This window comes from Oncorhynchus gorbuscha, linkage group LG23, assembly GCF_021184085.1.
Source record: "Oncorhynchus gorbuscha isolate QuinsamMale2020 ecotype Even-year linkage group LG23, OgorEven_v1.0, whole genome shotgun sequence".
Lineage (NCBI taxonomy): Eukaryota > Metazoa > Chordata > Actinopteri > Salmoniformes > Salmonidae > Oncorhynchus > Oncorhynchus gorbuscha.
Window position 1 is genome coordinate 14,760,369 of NC_060195.1, and position 18,515 is coordinate 14,778,883.

An 18,515-nucleotide genomic window follows, 5' to 3' on the forward strand; every position below is an offset into this window, starting at 1 on the left:
GCCAGTCATCTCTAATGGATGATGCGCCACATGGTTCGCAGTGGAGCTCACAACATGCTAACGTTAATTAGCTCACAGTGCAGTAGGGGGGTAATTAAGATAAACAAACATCGCCCCCTGCTCCACTACTTCACCCTTATATCACCCATACCCCCCTTTACCTCAAATCTTCCTACCTCACCCTTACATCACCCATAACCCCCCTTCACCTCAAACCTCCCTACCTCACCCTTACGTCACCCATACCCCCTTTACCTCAAATCTTCCTACCTCACCCTTACATCACCCATAACCCCCTTCAACTCAAACCTCCCTACCTCACCCAAACATCACCCATAACCCCCCTTCACCTCAAACCTCCCTACCTCACCCTTACATCACCCATAACCCCCCCTTCACCTCAAACCATCCTACCACACCCTTACATCACCCATAACCCCCCCTTCACCTCAAACCTTCCTACCTCACCCTTACTTCACCAATACCCCCCCCAAACCTACCTCCCGAAGACCTCTACAACTTCATAGAGAGTGTGTGTTTGTGTTGTATGTATTTATGTGTGTGTGTGTGGAGGGGGTTATGGGGCCTTGATGTTTGTGGTCTTTTGATTGGAATAAATCTCTCTTTCATCTCAGTGAAGAATCAAAGGACAGGAACCTTTCAGGCCCTCTGTGTGAACTTATAGGGGGTCTCTTTTTAACTCTCTGCTTTATTCACTGATCTGAAATCAATCATTAAAAGCAAATAAACATTTGCTGAAAACATTTGTTTTGTTTATCTCAAACCATTGAGATAGGCTGGGATTCATTCTGATCTCGGGTTGTCAACAATGCAGTTTTTAAAGACAATTTCTGATTGATCCGACATCTGCAGTGACTACTGTGAATGCGGTCTCTTCAAACACGGGAACATTGCCTTTAAAAGCCACATAGTTGAGAACCCACGATCAAATGTAATCCCAAAAAGTATATAGCTCTTGCAGTGAAGTTTTTGTAACATTGCCCAGTTGCTAATTAAGACCGTGAAGCAACAAGACAATTGCTAGATTTGAGGGGTTGTCGGCCGCTTCTGACTGAGAGGATGGAAAAAATAAGATGAAGAGGGAGGAGTTTGGAGAGAGAGGAAGATGAAGAAGAGGAAGATAGAGGGAGGAAGAGGGAGGAGCGGGGAGAGGGAGGATGAGCTGTCTGTATATTCGGCTGGTATATTCTAGTAGTCAACAACAACAGCAGCAGCAGCTGGTACTCATGACACGTCTTCTGAACGGGTACAGTCATACAGACAGAGACGTAGTCATACAGACAGAGACGTAGTCATACAGACAGAGACGTAGTCATATAGACAGAGTCGTAGTCATATAGACAGAGACGTAGTCATACAGACAGAGACGTAGTCATACAGACAGAGACGTAGTCATATAGACAGAGACGTAGTCATACAGTCAGAGACGTAGTCATACAGACAGAGACGTAGTCATACAGACAGAGACATAGTCAAACAGACAGAGACGTAGTCATACAGACAGAGACGTAGTCATATAGACAGAGACGTAGTCATACAGACAGAGACATATTCATACAGACAGAGACGTATTCATATAGACAGAGACGTAGTCATACAGACAGAGACGTAGTCATACAGACAGAGACGTAGTCATATAGACAGAGTCGTAGTCATACAGACAGAGACGTAGTCATATAGACAGAGACGTAGTCATACAGACAGAGACGTAGTCATACAGACAGAGACGTAGTCATATAGACAGAGACGTAGTCATATAGACAGAGACGTAGTCATATAGACAGAGACGTAGTCATACAGACAGAGACGTAGTCATATAGACAGAGACGTAGTCATATAGACAGAGACGTAGTCATATAGACAGAGACGTAGTCATACAGACAGAGACGTAGTCATATAGACAGAGACGTAGTCATACAGACAGAGACGTAGTCATACAGACAGAGACGTAGTCATATAGACAGAGACGTAGTCATACAGACAGAGACGTAGTCATATAGACAGAGACGTAGTCATACAGACAGACGTAGTCATATAGACAGAGACGTAGTCATATAGACAGAGACGTAGCCATACAGACAGAGACGTAGGCCAACTTGGGGCTAGAGAGGAGGCTGCTGAGGGGAAGACGGCTCATAATAATGGCTGGAATGGAGCGAATGGAATGGCACCAAACACATGGAAACCATGGAAACCATGGAAACCATGGAAACCATGTTTGATGTTTGATACCATTCCACTTATATCGCTCCAGCCATTACAACTAGCCCATCCTCCCCAATTAAGGTGCAACCAACCTCCTGTGCTAGATTCAATCCGTAGCGAAGAAGATGCAGCGTTATAGCATGAGTCAAATGTAAAGGAAGCCTAGTGGTTAAAGCGTTCGACTAGTAACCAAAAGGTTGAAAGATCAAATCCCTGAGCTGACAAGGTAAAAATCTGTCATTCTACCCATGAACAAGGCAGTTTACCCACTGTTTCTAGACCATCAATGAAAATAAGAATTTGTTCTTAAACTGGTCTGCCTAGTTAAATAAAGGTTTTTTTAAAAACACAGGTTTACTGTGAATGCAGTCTCTGCAAAATTATTGTTATTTCACCTTTATTTAACCAGGTAGGCTAGTTGAGAAAAAGTTCTCATTTGCAACTGCGACCTGGCCAAGATAAAGCAAAGCTGTTTGACACAGACTACAACACAGAGTTACACATGGAATAAACAAACATACAATCAAAAATACAATAGAAAAATCTATATACAGTGAGTGCAAATGAGGTAGGATAAGAGAGGCAAGGCAATAAATAGGCCATGGTGGCAAAGTAATTACAATTTAGCAATTAAACACTGGAATGGTAGATGTACAGAAGATGAATGTGCAAGTAGTGATACTGGGGTGCAAAGGAGCAAGATAAATAAATAAATACAGTATGTGGATGAGGTAGATTGGATGGGCTAATTACAGATGAGCTATGTACAGGTGCAGTGATCTGTGAGCTGCACTGACAGCTGGTGCTTAAAGCTAGTGAGGGAGGTAAGAGTCTCCAGCTTCAGAGATTTTTGCAGTTCGAGTCATTGGCAGCCGAAAGAGAGGTTGAAAAGGCTAGTAATAGGGGTTGCAACAATTTCAGCAGATAATTTAAAAGAGAGGGTCCAGATTGTCTAGCCCGGCTGATTTGCAGTTGTTTAAGAACATCAGCTATCTGGATTTCGATGAAGGAGAAATGGGGAGGCTTGGGCGAGTTGCTGTGGGGAGTGCAGGGCTGTTGAACGGGGTAGGGATAGCCAGGTGAAAAACATGGCAAGACACTTTTAAAGAACGACCAGGCATCCTATACTGACGGGATGAGGTCAATATCCTTCCAGGATACCCAGGCCAGGTCAATTAGGAAGGCCTGCTCGTTGAAGTGTTTTAGGGAGCATTTGATAGTGATGAGGGGTGGTCGTTTGACCGCAGACCTGTTACGGATGAAGGCAATGAGGCAGTGATCGCTGAGATCTTGGTTGAAGACAGCAGAGGTGTATTTAGAGGGCAAGTTGGTTAGGATGATATCTATGAGGGTGCCCATGTTTTACGGATTTGGTATTGTACCTGGTGTGTTCATTGATCATTTGTGAGAGATTGAGGGCATCTAGCTTAGATTATAGGATGGCCGGGGTGTTAAGCATGTCCCAGTTTAGGTCACCTAGCAGCACGAACTCTGAAGATAGATGGGGGGTAATCAGTTCACATATGGTGTCCAGGGCACAGCTGAACATTGAACATTCACCTTAAATGTTTATCTCACTATAGTGTGAATCTTCCCCGCTACAGATTGAATCTAGGCCTTCTAGCTACTACCACCAGCAGAACAATGTTTATTATATTTGGAATGTAATGCCAATTCATGCCAGTAGAGAGAATAAGTGATCTGATGACACTAAAGGCAGTTAGTTTATGTACGACAGTACTGCCAGCTATAGATCATTCTAGGACATTACTGCCATCTGTAGATCATTCTAGGACAGTACTGCCATCTGTAGATCATTCTAGGACAGTACTGCCATCTGTAGATCATTCTTGGACAGTACTGCCATCTGTAGATCATTCTAGGACAGTACTGCAATCTGTAGGTCATTATTGGACAGTACTGCCGTCTGTAGATCATTCTTGGACAGTACAGCCATCTGTAGATCATTCTTGGACAGTACTGCCATCTGTAGATCATTCTAGGACATTACTACTATCTGTAGATCATTCTAGGACAGTACTGCCATCTGTAGATCATTCTTGGACAGTACTGCCATCTGTAGATCATTCTTGGACAGTACTGCAATCTGTAGGTCATTCTTGGACAGTACTGCCATCTGTAGATCATTATTGGACAGTACTGCCATCTGTAGATCATTCTAGGACAGTACTGCCATCTGTAGATCATTCTAGGACAGTACTGCCATCTGTAGATCATTCTAGGACAGTACTGCCATCTGTAGATCATTCTAGGACAGTACTGCCATCTGTAGATCAAGCTTATTTCTCTCAAATGTTGCGCACAAATTTGTTTACATCCCTGTTAGAGAGCATTTCTCCTTTGCCAAGATAACCCATCCACTTGACAGGTGTGGCATATCAAGCAGCTGATTTAACAGAACAATCAATACACCGACGCACCTTGTGCTGAGGACAATAAAAGTCCGCTATAAAATGTGCAGTTTTTTCACACAACACGATGCCACAGATGTCTCAAGTTTTGAGGGATCGTGCAATTAGCATACTGACTGCAGGAATGTCCACCAGAGCTCTTGCCAGAGAATTGAATGTTAATTTCTCTACCATAAGCCACCTCCAATGTCATTTTAGAGAATTTGTCAGTATGTCCAACTGGCCTCACATCCGCAGACCACGCAAGCCCAGGACCTCCACATCTGGCTTCTTCCCCTGTGGGATCATCTGAGACCAGCCACCCGGACAGCTGATGGAACTGTGGGACCAGCCAAGCGGACAGCTAATGGAACTGTGGGACCAGCCAACCGGACAGCTGATGGAACTGTGGGACCAGCCACCCGGACAGCTGATGGAACTGTGGGACCAGCCACCCGGACAGCTGATGGAACTGTGGGACCAGCCACCCGGACAGCTGATGGAACTGTGGGACCAGCCACCCGGACAGCTGATGGAACTGTGGGACCAGCCACCCGGACAGCTGATGGAACTGTGGGACCAGCCACCCGGACAGCTGATGGAACTGTGGGACCAGCCACCCGGACAGCTGATGGAACTGTGGGACCAGCCACCCGGACAGCTGATGGAACTGTGGGACCAGCCAACCGGACAGCTGATGGAACTGTGGGTTTGCATAACCAAATCACTTCTTCACAAACTGTCAGAAACCATCTCAGGGAAGCTCATCTGCTCGTCATCCTCACCAGGGTCTTGACGTGACTGCAGTTCAGCGTCGTAAACGACTTCAGTGGGCAAATGCTCACGTTCCATGGCCACTGGTACGCTGGAGAAGTGTGCTCTTCACGGATGAATCCCGGTTTCAACTGTACCGGGAAGATGGCAGACAGTGTTATGGCGTTGTTGGCGAACGGTTTGCTGATGTCAACATTGTGAACAGAGTGCCACATGGTGGCGGTGGGGTTTTGGTATGGTCAGGCATAAGCTAAGGACAACAAACACAATTTGCATTTTATCAATGGCAATTTTAATGCACAGAGATACCATGACGAGATGCTGAGGCCCATTGTTGTGCCATTCATCCACCACCACCTCATGTTTCAGCATGATAATGCACAGCCCCATGTCGCAAGGATCTGCACACAATTCCTGGAAGCTGAAAATGTCCCAGTTCTTCCATGGCCTGCATACTTGCCAGACATGTCACCCATTGAGCATGTTTGGAATGCTCTGGAACGATGTGTATGACAGCATGTTCTAGTTCCTGCCAATATCCAGCAACTTCGCACAGCCATTGGGACAACATTCCACAGGCTACAATCAACAGCCTGATCACTTCTATGTGAAGGAGATGTCGCGCTGTATGAGGCAAATGGTCACACTAGATAATCACTGGTTTTCTGATCCATGCCCCTACTTTTTTTAAAGGTATCTATGACCAAGAGATGCATATCTGTTTTTCCAGTCATGTGAAATTCATAAATTAGGGCCTAATTTATTTATATAAATCGACTGATTTCCTTATGTGAACTGTGACTCAGTAGTATTAGAGATAGTTGCATTTTGTTTCTCTATTTTTGTTAAGCGTCGTCTCTCATCAAGTGGAAAAGGCAACATGTAGAGATACTGTACATCGGAATTATTTTCTAAGCTCTTTATTTTAAATCAAACTGAACGACGTAGTCCTGTTTCTAAACACTTTAATTCAAATCAAACTGAACGACGTAGTCCTGTTTCTAAACACTTTATTTAAAATCAAACTGAACGACGTAGTCCTGTTTCTAAACACTTTATTTAAAATCAAACTGAATGACGTAGTCCTGTTTCTAAACACTTTATTTAAAATCAAACTGAACGACGTAGTCCTGTTTCTAAACACTTTATTTAAAATCAAACTGAACGACGTAGTCCTGTTTCTAAACACTTTATTTCAAGTCAAACTGAATGACGTAGTCCTGTTTCTAAACACTTTATTTAAAATCAAACTGAATGACGTAGTCCTGTTTCTAAACACTTTAATTCAAATCAAACTGAACGACGTAGTCCTGTTTCTAAACACTTTATTTAAAATCAAACTGAACGACGTAGTCCTGTTTCTAAACACTTTATTTCAAATCAAACTGAACGACGTAGTCCTGTTTCTAAACACTTTATTTAAAATGAAACTGAACGACGTAGTCCTGTTTCTAAACACTTTATTTAAAATGAAACTGAACGACGTAGTCCTGTTTCTAAACACTTTATTTCAAATCAAACTGAAGGCACACTGTTTGCATAGGTCTCATGGTGGATGGTGAATTTCAACAATCAAGGAAAACCAGATTATTTGATATAAATTCATTTTATGGGCCTGACTATAATTGTGTTGACTCTGCTGTCCTGTGCATCACATTTCAAAAGATAACATACTGTATGTTACACAGGACCAAAAACCATCCAGGTGTCCAAATATCCATGCATCCATTCAGTCAGAAAACCTGAATTTAGAACCCAACACAACAAGAACAGTGCAATATACAGGAAATACATTTTAAAAAACAGTCATAACAAAACAATGTCATTTTCAAATAGTTATTGCTACATTTGAGATGTCCTTCATCTTAGGCATACACATGTAGCAATAATAACATGCATGTTTGTGTCCTTATAATTCCAGTCTATCGTTTATTCACATACTAGAAGCATTAAGCATCATTCCATACATGGCGTTTTCTTAACATGAGATGTTCCCTTAAGACTCGTGCTCTTGTAGAAACAATATACAGTACATCCACTTTAAACACTAGTCTCTTTGCTCTGAAGCGTTGCAAATAAATAGACCTGAAACAGCATATCAACACATGATACTGTTAACCCATGGTATAAGGTACCATCTACAAGAACTAAATCCGTCGATAAAGTCCAGTCTTAAATATTACAAGTATACAGGACGCCTGGTTTCAAGAGGTAAGGCAAGACATAGCCTGGCAGCTAGCCTAGTAGCCAGAGATGTTTGTTCATCAGGCAACTCCTTTGTCTTTGTTGTTGGATTGAAATACAAACACTGAGACTGGCGAACAGAGGCTACCAGGCTAGCATTAGTCTAATTCTATAGTAATTGCATCCCTGGACAGATCTGAAACTGAACCCTATTTCCAATATCGTGCACTACTTTTAGGGTGCCATTTTGGACCCTGTGTGTCCGGCCGTGGCCCTCCTCTCTCCTTTCCTACAGTGTCATTTTCTTCATAAAGGCTGACGGTGATGTTCCTCTTTGGACAACCTTGGGGAAAGACGCAGCTCACAGAGAGAGAAGAGATTTCCAGTTAGATGTCTCAGCAATCTCACTGAGCTCCGTTGTCCAGTGTTGGTCCTCGTCTCCTCCCTGAGATGTTGTTTTGGGATCTAGAAAAGAAAGTGGAACGTCATGAAATTGAGTGAAAATAACAGATATTTTTGTAATGAACGTCTAGAACAGAACAGATGAGTCAAAACTAGTGCACTTTATAGGACAAAGGGTGCCATTGGGGACATAGCGTAGCAAACACTGTGATGTTCTTGAGGTTCTGCGCTGCAGTATATTCTGTTCTTACCTGCTGGGTTTCTTATGTCCACCAGGTGGTGCCAGATTGGACTTTCCTCTCTGTAACACGTCTGATGGTATTTTGGGTTTGGTGAGCGGGCACGGGGGTTGGGGTCTGTTGGGGGGGTCAGGTCTGTGTGTGTGAGGTGTTGAGTGGGGCTTGGGGGGCAGGATGGCTGGAGGAAGGGGTCCTTTCTGCTGGGCTAGGTAGCTGGGGATGGGAGGTTTATGCTTGGGCTGTGGCAGGGGCTGGAGAGAGGGTTGGGGCTTGGGCTGGAAGGAGGGTTGGGGCTTGGGCTGGAAGGAGGGTTGAGGCTTGGGCTGGAAGGAGGGTTGGGGCTTGGGCTGGAAGGAGGGTTGGGGCTTGGGGTGGAGGGACGGTTGAGGCTGGGGCTGAGGTTGAGTCTGGGGCTGGGATTGAGGCTGGGGCTGGGATTGAGGCTGGGGCTGGGATTGAGACTGGGGCTGAGGTTGAGACTGGGGCTGGGATTGAGACTGGGGCTGAGGTTGAGGCTGGGGCTGAGGTTGAGGCTGGGGCTGGGATTGAGACTGGGGCTGAGGTTGAGGCTGGGGCTGGGATTGAGACTGGGGCTGAGGTTGAGACTGGGGCTGGGATTGAGACTGGGGCTGAGGTTGAGGCTGGGGCTGAGGTTGAGGCTGGGGCTGGGATTGAGACTGGGGCTGAGGTTGAGACTGGGACTGAGGTTGAGAATGGGGCTGAGGTTGAGCCTGGGGCTGAGGTTGAGACGGGGGCTGGGGTTGAGACTGGGGCTGGGGTTGAGACTGGGGCTGGGGTTGAGACTGGGGCTGGGGTTGAGACTGGGGCTGAGGTTGAGACGGGGGCTGGGGTTGAGACTGGGGCTGGGGTTGAGACTGGGGCTGGGGTTGAGACTGGGGCTGGGATTGAGACTGGGGCTGGGGTTGAGACTGGGGCTGGGGTTGAGACTGGGGCTGGGGTTGAGACTGGAGCTGGGGTTGAGACTGGGGCTGGGGTTGAGACTGGGGCTGAGGTTGAGACGGGGGCTGGGGTTGAGACTGGGGCTGGGGTCGAGACTGGGGCTGGGGTTGAGACTGGGGCTGGGGTTGAGACTGGGGCTGGGATTGAGGCTGGAGCTGAGGTTGAGCCTGTCTCTGCTTGGCTGCGTAAGCAGGTATAGGAGGGGGTTTCACAGTCGGACGGAAGATAGCGTGCCTGGTTCTGGTGGAGGGGCTGGGACGAGGACTGGACTGACTCTGTGGCGGACAAACACAAGCACTCACAGCACTGCTGTCAGAATAGTTTTTTAATTATTATTTTGTTATTTACCTGTCAAGAGTAAGATTTTTAGCATTGACTTTACTGTACATAGAATGTACTGTGGTGTAAGGTGAATGAACAGATCCCCTCACCAGTCTGTCTGAGCCCTGTCTCTTCAGTAGGAAGGCAGGGTTGGCATGGCCGTTGGCATGGCTGTTGTCAAGGTGACAGTTTTCAAGACTGTTGGCTTGTAGATGTTTGGCTTCAGCAGGGACTGGCCAACTGACTGGGCAACTAAGGAGTCAAACACAGTGTTTTTCATTCTAGAAGTTAAATCTGAGATGTTGATTACTGTGAAATGTCTATGGTGCATATTTTCCTTTAATAAAATAAGATAAATTCAAACAGTAAAAGATGTAAAAACAACTGAGATACTAAGCTACACACATTGTCTTGGGTGGTGGGACCGAGGTCTTCAGAGGAAAGTTTTTATGTAGTTTATGGCTGTAGCAGCACCACAGTCCCACAGCAGCCAATAGGACAAAGAGAACCATGGGGAGGAGCAACAGGACAGGAAGTAGACTGCCTAGAAACACAAACAACATCAACAACAAAGGTCAGATCAAACATTAACCTGGAAGATATGACTTGAAAACCAACAATCAAATATATGTGGTTTAACCTAGTCTTTTTCAACACCACCTCAGTTATTAGATTTAATCAGTTATTAGATGTAATCAGTTATTAGACTGACTGAATCATTATTTGAGTGACTGGTTGGTTGATAACATACTGTGGTTGATGACAGGTCCACTATCGACACTCCCTCCTGTCCCCTCCTGGTCACACAAGGGAGGAGCCCAGCCTGAGTCACAATGGCAGTGGTGGTTGTTGTTACACAGCTAGAGAGAGAGAGAGAGAGAGAGAGAGAGAGAGAGAGAGAGAGAGAGAGAGAGAGAGAGAGAGAGAGAGAGAGAGAGAGAGAGAGAGAGAGACGGTTTCAACACTGACAACATGTGTTATAACAGCTTTATTAAACCTTTGAGTCCATAACCTCAGACCCAGCACCTTCCCTTATTCTGCAGTAGCCCATACGCCTGCCTACCCCTCCCACATCACTCCCATACCCTTCCCCTATCACACACCCAGCCCCTCCCATACTCCTCCCCTATCACACACCCAGCCCCTCCCATACCCTTCCCCTATCACACACCCAGCCCCTCCCATACCCTTCCCCTATCACACACCCAGCCCCTCCCATACCCTTCCCCTATCACACACCCAGCCCCTCCCATACCCTTCCCCTATCACACACCCAGCCCCTCCCATACCCTTCCCCTATCACACACCCAGCCCCTCCCATACCCCATGGCCATGGCACTTGGCATTGCACTCATCCGCCCTCAGGAAAGACGCGTTGCGACACTCTCCACCGAAACAGATCTGTTACAGAGAGTGAGAGAGAAAGAGAGAGAGAGAAAGGAGAGGGATGAGAGAGAAATTAGAGGGATGAGAGAGCGAGAGAGAGAGAGAGAGAGAGAGAAAGGAGAGCGATAAGAGAGCAAGAGAGAGTCATTATCATAAGTAGATAGTCCAGTAAATGGCATCCTTCCACAACAGAGAGCTCATAGACTAAAAGATATACAGCGCTAAAGCACACACACACACACACACACACACACACACACACACACACACACACACACACACACACACACACACACACACACACACACACACACACACACACACACACACACACACACACACACACACACACACCACACCCTCCACCCACACTACCCCCACTCCTCCTCTCCCCTCCTCACCGAGTCCTCTCCACACTTGGTCCCGGTCATGACCAGTCCTGGGTCCAGTGTGTCCCCCTGTTCCTCGTCCCCCTGGCCTGGTCGGTAAACATGTGTCCCCCTACAGAGGACCTTCTTGCTTCCCACCCGGACCGTGGTGTCAATGGGAACAGCGTTAGTCTCCAGGGGCTTGGAGGCTGAACTCACACACTGGATCTTACCACATCTAGCATCCCTAAAGCAACAGAACGGTCACATGGATTCAGACATGAAGGGATTGTTTAGTAGGTGTGAAATAAATGTTAAATGGTAGTTGAAGGAAGAGACACTTCTATACAAAGGATCACACATTAGGTGGTGACTGTGTGACTCCTCACCTGTCCCTGCATCCTTTGTATTTCCCCAACAGGTCCTTGCCACAGTTCCCAAAGGTGTCTCCTGCCTCGTTCACCTTCTTAAAGCACAGGTCTAGAGCAGGACGGCCATCTAGAGAGGACCGAACACACACAGTGTTATATGACCTCCTGCAAGCACACAAATGTTCCTGTGGTCAGGTAAAGCCTGTCCTGTGAAGATTTCTGATAGTGAAAACAGAAATAACACCGAACAGAGCCCAGTCCAGTAACAAGCTCTAATCCTTCTCCCTTGGAGCCAAGGACCCAGATAGGTGTGAGCAAAATTGTCGAAGCCGCAGACCAGACAATGGATTTCAATAGGGGAGCATTACATTGAAAAGTGCTATAAAAGCAATCCATTACTTTATAACAGCATGCAATAACATGCCTACTAACTCCGCCCCAGAATGATTGATAGGTACTAACCCCGCCCCCAAAGTGATTGACACTGCTGCTCCAGGGTGAGACACATGCCGGTGTAGCAGTAGGCCCGCCCCCCATCACAGGAAGTACCATCCACCAGGTATAAGTTAGCAGGACAAGACTCCGCCTTCCCATCACAGTACTCGGGTAGGTCACATGACCCTGTTGGAGTACGACACAACACACCTGGACTCTTCAACTAGAGAGGGAGAGAGAGAGAGAGAGAGAGAGAGAGAGAGAGAGAGAGAGAGAGAGAGAGAGAGAGAGAGAGAGAGAGAGAGAGAGAGAGAGAGAGAGAGAGAGAGAGAGAGAGAGAGAGAGAGAGAGAGAGAGAGAGAGAGAGAGAGAGAGAGAGAGAGAAAGGAGAGAAGGGGATTATTAAATGATCCAACACACCTCGACTCTTCAACTAGAGAGAGAGAGAGAGAGAGAGAGAGAGAGAGAGAGAGAGGGTGGGGGAAAGAGAGAGAGAGAGAGAGAGAGAGAGAGGGGAGAGAGAGGGGGTGGGGGAAAGAGAGGGAGAGGGTGGGGGAAAGAGAGAGAGAGAGGGTGGGGAAAGAGAGAGAGAGAGCGGACAACCAGAAAGCTAGAGAGAGAGAGAGAGAGAAATAGAAAGAGAGAGAGAGAAAGATAGAAAGAGAGAGAGAGAGAAAGGACATCCAGAAAGAGAGAGACGACAACCAGAAAGAGAGAAAGATAGAAAAAGAGCGAGAGAAAGATTGAAAGAGATCGAAAGAGAGAGAGAGGACAGTGTACAGTACCTTACAGTTGTGACAGCAGACTCCGTGGGCACATTCTGCTCCAGCCTTGAGAGTACAATTGTTGGCATTACAGCAGGGACTGGAACACTCCTGCAGAGAGAGGATGAATAATCAGTATACACACACACACACACACACACACACACAGTGGAGGCTCTTCAGATGAGGAAGGGGAGGACCATCCTCCTCAGTGAATATATATATTTTTTTCATGGTAAAACATTGAAAAGTTACCGTTTTTAGATAAAACTATACTAAATATATTCACATCACCAAATAATTGATTAAAACACACTTATTCATTTATTCAGTTATTTAGCTAGAAAGTGTAGTTTAGTTACTCAAACAGAGGGATGCTATGTTAGCAAGCTGGCTAGTTTAGTTACTCAAACAGAGGGATGCTATGTTAGCAAGCTGGCTAGTTTAGTTACTCAAACAGAGGGATGCTATGTTAGCAAGCTGGCTAGTTTAGTTACTCAAACAGAGGGATGCTATGTTAGCAAGCTGGCTAGTTTAGTTACTCAAACAGAGGGATGCTATGTTAGCAAGCTGGCTATGACTATCCAACACAACACTGGAACTCTTCCAATTCAAGGTAAGCTTTTGGTTTTATTCATTTATTGCCACTGTGGCCCACGGATGTAACTGCTTACTGACTGTACACTGTAACGTTACTGCATGATTGTAGCCGGTTTACCAATGAATTAGTTATATTAGCTATGTTGACTAGGATGTTACTTTAGCTAATATGGGGACAACGATGTAGGCTGTGTGTAGCGGTTATGACATGGTTTGGCTTGGAAAGGTTTTTTCGCCTGGTCACAAACAGCTGATGTATTGTTCATTGAAGCCCACAAACAAAGGGGAACGGTGAGAGGAGGAGAGCGCATAGAAGCGAGAAGGAATACAACGTGGCTGCTATGAAAGTGAACTGTGTTTATGCTGATCACTGTTGTGTTCATTCCGCAGATTCTGTTGACAAACGTTTCTTAAACAGAAGCAAACAAAACGGAACAAAAAAATACCTGAATTTGTCCAATAGAAACTCTCATTTGCAACTGTTGGACTAAGGATTACACCATAAACTACATGCAGTTAAGAGTGTGCAAGGCAGTATTGAATGTGCCACTGTCTGTCATCTCATTGTCTTTCTCTCGAGCTAAGTGTAAACTTCCATTCATAGGCTAGGTTTTAGCAACCTCATGACTGATTTAGGGAAAATGTGAATATCATGTAGTAGTCTAAACCTCAATGTTATATTGAACAGGGTGAATGAAATATGAATGACAGTCATCTAACATGCTGTAATAGAAGTAAGGCCATGTCAGTGGCAGCACTGACCATCACTGACCATCACACACGCACACTTCCCCCCCTCACCTTCTCGTCTCCACAGTCACACTCCTCTCCGTCCTCCAGGTACCCGTTCCCACAGCGCTGTCCCCCGTACATGGCTCTGGTGTTGGGGAGGTTGAACAAACACTTTCCCCCTCCGGAGCTCAGGTACCTGCTCAGCTCCCGATGGTTACATCCATTAAATACACGGGGGAACGGGTGACTGTGAGACACACACCAGGGGTGTATTCGGTAAGGTGCAACCCATTGCAGATAGAAATGCCATCACTATACTTTACATTATTCCTTCTACTCTACGTGTTAGAGAGGAAATTCTGTTCTAAGTTATATATTTCTATACAGACATTAATAATCCACTACATTTTGCTCAGCTGAATGTGTCCCGGGAATGTCTTTTACAAATCAGCATTATATCATTATTTAACCTTTAGTTATACAGGTTTATTCTCATTAGGATAAAATCTCTTGAATAAGAAAGATATTTGCAACATAGATAGATTCTCTCACCCAGTGGCAGCAGCCATGATGCAGCCTCCATCATCAGCCTTGGCCTGGCAGCACCCAGGGCTGTCATGGCTCATGCCAAAGTTATGCCCCATCTCGTGGGCCATGGTCGCTGCCACGCCCACAGCACTGTCAGAGTGGTCCTGTAGGGGGGTAGAGGTGGATTCCCGTATTGAAAGTCAAAAGGACATACATCTCATGTTAGCTTGGTTCTAGATCTATGTGTGCTATTAGAAATACATCACAACTTCATGACAACATTAGAGAAAGCTTTACTGGGCTGCTATTGGCTATGGTCAAATCTCAAACGACAGAGTTCTGTTGTAGTCTTACTGAGTTGATTCCCCCTGACTGGTACTCTGAGCACATGGCTCTGAGAGGGGCCAGCCCAATGGTGGTGCCCTGAAACGCCACGCCCCTGTGGGAACAAAAAACACAGCTGTGTAGTTCCACTGAATGGTTTTAATGGAAGGAAAGAGAGCTGGATTACGGATGAATGGATTAAAGAGATCTAGAGTACAGTAAGGAGTGTGTGTCACACTAACATGATGAGTTGAGTGTTGTCGTTAGGTAGTGTGTGTGTGTGTCACACTAACATGATGAGTTGAGTGTTGTCGTTAGGTAGTGTGTGTGTGTATCACACTAACGTGATGAGTTGAGTGTTGTCGTTAGGTAGTGTGTGTGTGTGTGTGTGTATCACACTAACGTGATGAGTTGAGTGTTGTTGTTAGGTAGTGTGTGTGTGTGTGTCACACTAACGTGATGAGTTGAGTGTTGTCGTTAGGTAGTGTGTTTGTGTGTGTGTGTGTGTCACACTAACGTGATGCGTTGAGTGTTGTTGTTAGGTAGTGTGTTTGTGTGTGTGTGTGTGTCACACTAACGTGATGAGTTGAGTGTTGTCGTTAGGTAGTGTGTGTGTGTGTGTGTGTTCACACTAACGTGATGAGTTGAGTGTTGTCGTTAGGTAGTGTGTTTGTGTGTGTGTGTGTGTCACACTAACGTGATGCGTTGAGTGTTGTTGTTAGGTAGTGTGTTTGTGTGTGTGTGTGTGTCACACTAACGTGATGAGTTGAGTGTTGTCGTTAGGTAGTGTGTTTGTGTGTGTGTGTGTGTCACACTAACGTGATGAGTTGAGTGTTGTCGTTAGGTAGTGTGTGTGTGTGTGTTTCACACTAACGTGATGAGTTGAGTGTTGTCGTTAGGTAGTGTGTGTGTGTGTGTCACACTAACGTGATGAGTTGAGCGTTGTTGTTAGGTAGTGTGTGTGTGTGTGTCACACTAACGTGATGAGTTGAGCGTTGTTGTTAGGTAGTGTGTGTGTGTGTGTCACACTAACGTGATGCATTGAGTGTTGTTGTTAGGTAGTGTGTGTGTGTGTGTTTCACACTAACGTGATGCGTTGAGTGTTGTCGTTAGGTAGTGTGTGTGTGTCTGTCACACTAACGTGATGAGTTGAGCGTTGTCGTTAGGTAGAGTGTGTAGCTGTTTGCGTCTCCAAGCCAGGAACGCTCCCAGGGTACTGTAGGGGTTACCAGACACACTGATCCTGTCCTGATCAGACCACACCTCCAGACCGATCACTGCCACACGAATACTTAGAGACTTGTAGTACTGCACACACACACACACACACACACACACACACACACACACACACACACACACACACACACACACACACACACACACACACACACACACACACACACACACACACACACACACACACACACACACACACACACACACACACACACACACACACACACACACACACAATTTGACTAACAAGTTTTATTTAAACTTTAATTAACCAGGTAGGCAAGTTGAGAACAAGTTCTCATTTACCAAGATAAAGAAAAGCAGTGCGACAAAAACAACAACACAGAGTTACACATAAACAAACACACAGTCAATAACACAAGAGCAAAATCTATATACAGTGTGTGCAAATGTAGTAAGATTAGGGAGGTAAGGCAATAAAAAGGCCATAGTGGCGAAATAATGACAATTTAGCATTAACACTGGAGTGATAGATGTGCAGATGATGATGTGCAAGTAGAGATACTGGGGTGCAAAAGAGCAAAAGAATAACAATATGGGGATGAGGTAGTTGGGTGGGCTATTTACAGATGGGCTGTGTACAGGTGCAGTGCTCGGTAAGCTGCTCTGACAGCTGATGCTTAAAGTTATTGAGGGAGATATAAGTCTCCAGCTTCAGTGGTTTTTACAATACGTTCCAGCCATTGGCAGCAGAGAACTGGAAGAAAAGGTAGTCAAAGGAAGTGTTGGCTTTGGGGATGACCAGTGAAATATACCTGCGGGAGCGCGTGCTACAGGTGGGTGTTGCTATGGTGACCAGTGAGCTGAGATAAGGTGGGGCTTTACCTAGCAAAGACTTAAAGATGACCTGGAGCCAGTGGGTTTGGCATACCAGGGTATGTTTGGCAGCATGAGTGGAGGCTTTGTTGCGAAAAAGTAAGCCGATTCTAGATTTAATTTTGGATTGGAGATGCTTAGTGTGAGTTTGGAAGGAGAGGTTACAGTCTAACCAGACACCTAGGTATTTGTAGTTGTCCACATATTCTAAGTCAGAACCGTCCAGAGTAGTGATGCTAGTCGAGCAGGCGGGTGCGGGCAGCGATCAGTTGAAGAGCATGCATTTAGTTTTACTAGCATTTAAGAGCAGTTGGAGGCCACGGAAGGAGAGTTGTATGGCATTGAAGCTCATTTGGAGGTTTGTTAACACAGTGTCCAAAGAAGGGCCAGAGGTATACAGAATGGTGTCATCTGCGTAGAGGTGGATCAGAGAATCACCAGCAGCAAGAGCGACATCATTGATATATACAGAGAAAAGAGTCGGCTCGAGAATTTAACCCTGTGGCACCCCCATAGAGACTGACAGAGGTCCGGACAACAGGCCCTCTGATTTGACACACTGAACTCTATCTGAGAGGTACCAGATTGCATAGCGGAGAAGGTACGGTGGGATTCGAAATGGTCGAGGATCTGTTTGTTAACTTGGCTTTTGAAAACTTTAGAAAGGCAGGGCAGGATGACCGCGGCAGCTTTCCAATCTTTAGGGATCTCAGATGATACGAAAGAGAGGTTGAACAGGCTAGTAATAGGGGTTGCAACGATTGCGGCAGATAATTTTTGAAAGAGAGGGTCCAGATTGTCTAGCCCAGCTTTGTAGGGGTCCAGATTGTCTAGCCCGGCTGATTTGTAGGGGTCCAGATTGTCTAGCCCGGCTGATTTGTAGGGGTCCAGATTGTCTAGCCCGGCTGATTTGTAGGGGTCCAGATTGTCTAGCCCGGCTGATTTGTAGGGGTCCAGATTGTCTAGGCCGGCTGATTTGTAGGGGTCCAGATTTTGCAGCTCTTTCAGAACATCTGCTATCTAGATTTGGGAGAGGGGGGGCAAGTTGCTGCGGGGTGCATAGCTGTTGCTTATTGAAATTCTCGATTATCATAGATTTATCGGTGTTGACAGTGTTTCCCAGCCTCAGTGCAGTGGGCAGCTGTGAGCAGGTGCTATTATTCTCCATGGACTTTACAGTGTCCCAAAACGTTTTGCAATTATTGCTAAAGGGGACAAATTTCTGTTTGAAAAAGCTAGTCCTTGCTTTCCTAACTGACTGTGTATATTGGTTCCTGACTTCCCTGAAAAGTTGCATATCGCCGGGACTATTCGATGCTAATGCAGTACGCCACAGGATGTTTTTGTGCTGGTCAAGGGCAGACAGGTCTGGAGTGAAGGGCTATATCTGTTCTTAGTTCTATCAGGCAGTGAT

At 45.8% G+C, this 18,515-nt stretch overlaps 1 protein-coding gene across 1 annotated transcript in view; it reads right to left on the bottom strand.

Moving 5' to 3' along the window:
• Positions 1-9,228: 9,228 nt before the first annotated feature.
• LOC124011617 (disintegrin and metalloproteinase domain-containing protein 19-like) overlaps positions 9,229-18,515 on the bottom strand; it is a gene marked incomplete at its 3' end in the record, with an annotated part of 44,870 nt that continues 35,583 nt past the window's right edge. Inside the window, exons 9-21 of the mRNA XM_046325069.1 lie at positions 16,167-16,333; positions 15,056-15,140; positions 14,726-14,865; positions 14,243-14,420; positions 12,863-12,952; positions 12,105-12,300; positions 11,661-11,769; positions 11,305-11,518; positions 10,841-10,918; positions 10,269-10,377; positions 9,923-10,061; positions 9,628-9,769; positions 9,229-9,471 (exon numbers count right to left, since the gene is read on the bottom strand). Of these exons, the coding sequence (XP_046181025.1) occupies positions 9,229-9,471; positions 9,628-9,769; positions 9,923-10,061; positions 10,269-10,377; positions 10,841-10,918; positions 11,305-11,518; positions 11,661-11,769; positions 12,105-12,300; positions 12,863-12,952; positions 14,243-14,420; positions 14,726-14,865; positions 15,056-15,140; positions 16,167-16,333 (1,890 nt within the window). The remainder of the gene's footprint in view (positions 9,472-9,627; positions 9,770-9,922; positions 10,062-10,268; positions 10,378-10,840; positions 10,919-11,304; positions 11,519-11,660; positions 11,770-12,104; positions 12,301-12,862; positions 12,953-14,242; positions 14,421-14,725; positions 14,866-15,055; positions 15,141-16,166; positions 16,334-18,515) is intronic.